Below are 4,163 nucleotides of genomic sequence, written 5' to 3' on the forward strand. Positions count from 1 at the left end.
TTTTTTTACCCCCCCCCCCTTTTTTTTTTTTAAGAGAGGAAACTGCAGCCTCAAGCTCCAAAAGTCTTGCGTCCCTCTTTGTTCTGGGGCCAACACAGACACCTCCACCAGTTCTGAATGTTTTGGGCTTCATCTCCTGACAGCTGCAGAGCAGTCGAAGCTCAAGGCACGGACAGCTCAAGCTCATTTTTGCGCTGCATATTTACCACTCTTGGGGAAAAACCAGAAATCATAGTTGATTCTGATTCTAACTGAAGTCTGCAAACCCTCATGTCGTATTTTTCCAAAGGGCATCCGGCCTTTAGCTAAATGCATCACGGCTAACTGTTTTTCTAAGTTGGACCATCTCTTCCTCAGGCTCGGCCGAAGCTCTGAGCTCCACTGCTGAGGGGATACGCATTTATATCTATGTTTAATCTCTTTCAGGCTATGGCATCGGCCTTCCCCAGGGTTCCCCTTTAACCCGCAACGTGTCTGAGTTTGTGAGTCGCTACAAGTCTGACGGCTTCATGGACATGCTACACGACAAATGGTATAAAGTCGTACCCTGCGGGAAGAGAGTCTTTGCAGTCACTGAGGTAAGTCATCAGGGGGAGTGTTCACATGGGGGACGTGGACAGTGTGCAAAGCAAACCCTTCCATGCTGTACTTCTATAAATGAATTTTCCTTTGGGATTCAGACAAGATTGGCTGCCTGCTAAGGGCACTCACTCACACACACACTGACAAAGACATATACACACAAAGACATAAAATCACATAAAATCTGGCCTACTCGCTGACCTTAACCACAGTTTGAGGCACGAACTGTCTGAGCGTCAATACCTATTTGTATTTTGTGTGCAGGATGGAAGAGTACTCAAAGTTCCTGCGTTCCCTTTTTTATTCTGTCTTTTGTGAAAACTCTCTAGACATAGCACACTTTCTATATCTTGTTTTTGAGACGAGAGAATCTTATTCAACTCCCTTTGGCCATCCTTTTTTAAATCCCACTTCAAAGTTGAAATATGGTAACAAAGACGCAGCCTTAGCTTCACCCCCTCACCAGAAACTTATTAGTCTCCTTCCCATTTGAAGCCTACCGAGTGGGGCACTCTGAAACAAAGTGCGCATTAGTGCAAAGTTGCCCTCTAGATCAGGAGCAAAAGGAGGTCAGTGTTGATGCTGATGAATTTGTCCAGTCAGCATGGGGCTAATTGCCATCAGAGGCAGCGCAGAAACGAGTTGGGTGGAGGAAACGTGATTACAGAGCAGTGGAGGAGCACCCCACTGCCTCTCCTACGTCCTCCAGACCCATGAAAGCGTCATGAGGTAGACACCGTGTCAAGAGGAGTGTGGGCGAACCGAATGGAAACTAACAGCTTTTTAAATAACCGTTGTCTCCTTCCACCATCTCCCTGCTAACTGCTGTTTCTTTTCATTACTCTCACTTCTCCTGCCTTTTCGTTTCCCTCCCCAACATGTTGCCTTTTTTTTAATACTCTCAAGGGCTGGCACAGCCAAAGTGTGCAACAGCAGAATATCAATTGAAAATTCGCACACAGTGACCTTAATGGTGCTTGTTTAATATAAATAATCCATCTTTGTTTTATTTTTGTTTTATTTCTGTTTGCTTTAATGCTTCACCGATCTTTGTCCCTCCTCCACCGTGTCCTCACTCTTTCTGCTCCCGCCTTCTCAGACTCTACAGATGGGGATCCAGCATTTTTCCGGCCTGTTTGTGTTGCTGTGTATGGGGGTGGGCGGAGCCTTGCTGACCCTGGCAGGTGAACACACCTTTTATCACCTGGTTATCCCCCGTCTCCGGCGCTCACCGACTCTGCAGTACTGGCTGCACACCAGCCAGGTGGGTGTCATCTGATAATACAAGTAAATATTTTCTAAGTTTAAGGCTTATCAAACCTTAAGGCAGGGCTATTCAACTGGCGGCCCGCGGGCCACATCCGGCCCGTGAGTGACCAAAGTTCGGCCCGCCAATTGGTTCACTCATCTCTTAAGCCCAGACCCACGGTTTTCTACTTTAATTATTCTAAGTTCTTTTAGTTAAACATAGACATGTTTGGTATCTACAGAAATGTCAGAATCGTGGCTACAAACTGGTAAAAACCATTTCTATGAACACCCAAGACAGTTAAAACTACAAGCAGTTGAAGATAAAATGATGAAAGTGGAAATAAAATTGGTTTAAAAATTTGGCAAGTCAGAGATGTCAAAAATATTAATTGTGTTAAATAAGAGGCATAATGTGTTTGTTTTGTTTTTGATAATGTTTAATTATCACTACTTTTATAGGGTTCTGTATGTTGTATTCATGATTAAATGCAGCAAAATAAACCAATTCAAAGGTAACAGATCTTTGTAATACTTGGTTTATTTACATCATAACTAATTGATGGGTGTTCGGCCCCTCAGCTGCTGACTGGCAGTAACTGTGGCCCCCCGGAGCAGTTTAGTTGAATAGCCCTGCAATTAAGGAGATGCATATGGACCACTGCTTTTCATGCCAAAGTTTTGGACCAGGATCTTCTTATATTATACCGATACCAGCATTTTTACAAGTACTCGTACAAAATGTCCCGATACTTGGGACAGAAACCAATACCAGTATCAATACAGGTATCGATACTCCACTGAGTGTGTTATAGTTTACAGTTCAAGTGAAAAGTTTCAGTTCCATGTTATACAAGTTTTAAAAAATCATTTGTCTTGATTTAAAATGTGTCAACAATATCTACCAGGCTGTAGATTTGATTTAATCCTGTCTGGGTGTAGACCTATAAGGAAGGAGAGACACCGTGCTCTAAACAAAAAATAATAATAATAATAAAAAAACATGTTAATGTCATTGTGTAATATGAAAGTTCTAACATAGGAAGTACTCAGCAATGGTACTCGATATCGGCAAGTACCCAAACTGAAGTATTTGTACTCAGAGAAAAACTGGTATCGGGACACAGTTGTAATCACTGACTATTCAGCACAGCGTGAGAGATGAGCTTTTTGTATCGTTTTAATGATTTTGTTTTAAGTATTATATTTATATTTTTTAGAGTCTCTTGTATTCAGTTTTGTCTTTTGGCAGTTTGTTTTGTGTACAGCACTTTGACTAATGAAAATTGTTTTAAAATGTGTTATATAAATTAACTTAATTTGACTGAATGTCATGGCTGTTATGACAAAAACTTTAAAATGACATATGTAATATCGTGCATCTACTACCACACAGTTTTTGCTTAAAATCTGTAGAATTTACAATCCAACCAAGTTTTTTATGTCAAATAGTTGCAGCAACCATCTTGAATTGAAATGACTTTAAAAGTGAATTAGTTGTAGATCTACATTATTTTCCCTTTCTGTTATGTTCCATCGTTTAATGTGAAATTATGCGGGATAAACAATGTTATTCTTTTTCTTATTTATACATCCAGTGATTACCTTCTTATTGTTTAATTAAAATCCATCCGGTGGTTCATGAGATGTTTTGCTAACAGACGTAGGTTGACTCCAACAGTTATAGCTAATGTTTATAGTAAAAGTCTAATGAGAATATATTCTGAATGTTTCGTTCAACTTTTTCACTATTTATGTGAGAATTTTCTCCAGAAAAAGACGTAGTTCACTCCAGATAATTATTGGCAACATTTTAAACAAAGAACCAGTGCAGTTTATTAGCAGTCAGAATGTGTGTTGAAAATCAGTCTCGACACAAAATCTAAATACCCTGTCACTATAATGTTTTAGACAACTTGTGCAGACTGATGAGATTTTTATTATGAAGAAATTACATGTATAGGTCATAAATTTGTTCAGTTTGATAACATCACAGTTTGTACCTATCCAAAAGTGGATTTTCTTTTGTCACCTTCAGCATAGATACCTTCAGTGTTGGACTTTTTTTTTAATGAATTGGCATTAGTTGTCTAAAACAGTGGTTCCCAAAATTTTGTCTTCTGACCCACAAAATATTCATGGCAAAACTTTGTGACCCCAAATATTACTGGTCTGAGTACACAAACTTCATTAATAACCCTAAAAACACAGGTTTTTGACTATCTAAACAGCTTTACACAAATATAAATACTTATTTATACTAATTTTGTGTTTTTGTAATAATTATAGGGAAAATATTACATCATCACCCTTTAAATTGATTTCTGGAGATT

At 39.2% G+C, this 4,163-nt stretch overlaps 1 protein-coding gene across 1 annotated transcript in view; it reads left to right on the forward strand.

Annotated features, from left to right (window-relative positions):
• Positions 1-4,163, forward strand: part of grin3ba (glutamate receptor, ionotropic, N-methyl-D-aspartate 3Ba) — a gene marked incomplete at its 5' end in the record, with an annotated part of 261,638 nt that overhangs the window by 251,618 nt on the left and 5,857 nt on the right. The window contains 2 exon segments of the mRNA XM_014023970.1: positions 427-578; positions 1,682-1,846. Of these exon segments, the coding sequence (XP_013879424.1) occupies positions 427-578; positions 1,682-1,846 (317 nt within the window).

Source organism: Austrofundulus limnaeus, unplaced genomic scaffold (genome assembly GCF_001266775.1).
Source record: "Austrofundulus limnaeus strain Quisiro unplaced genomic scaffold, Austrofundulus_limnaeus-1.0 Scaffold400, whole genome shotgun sequence".
Classification (NCBI taxonomy): domain Eukaryota; kingdom Metazoa; phylum Chordata; class Actinopteri; order Cyprinodontiformes; family Rivulidae; genus Austrofundulus; species Austrofundulus limnaeus.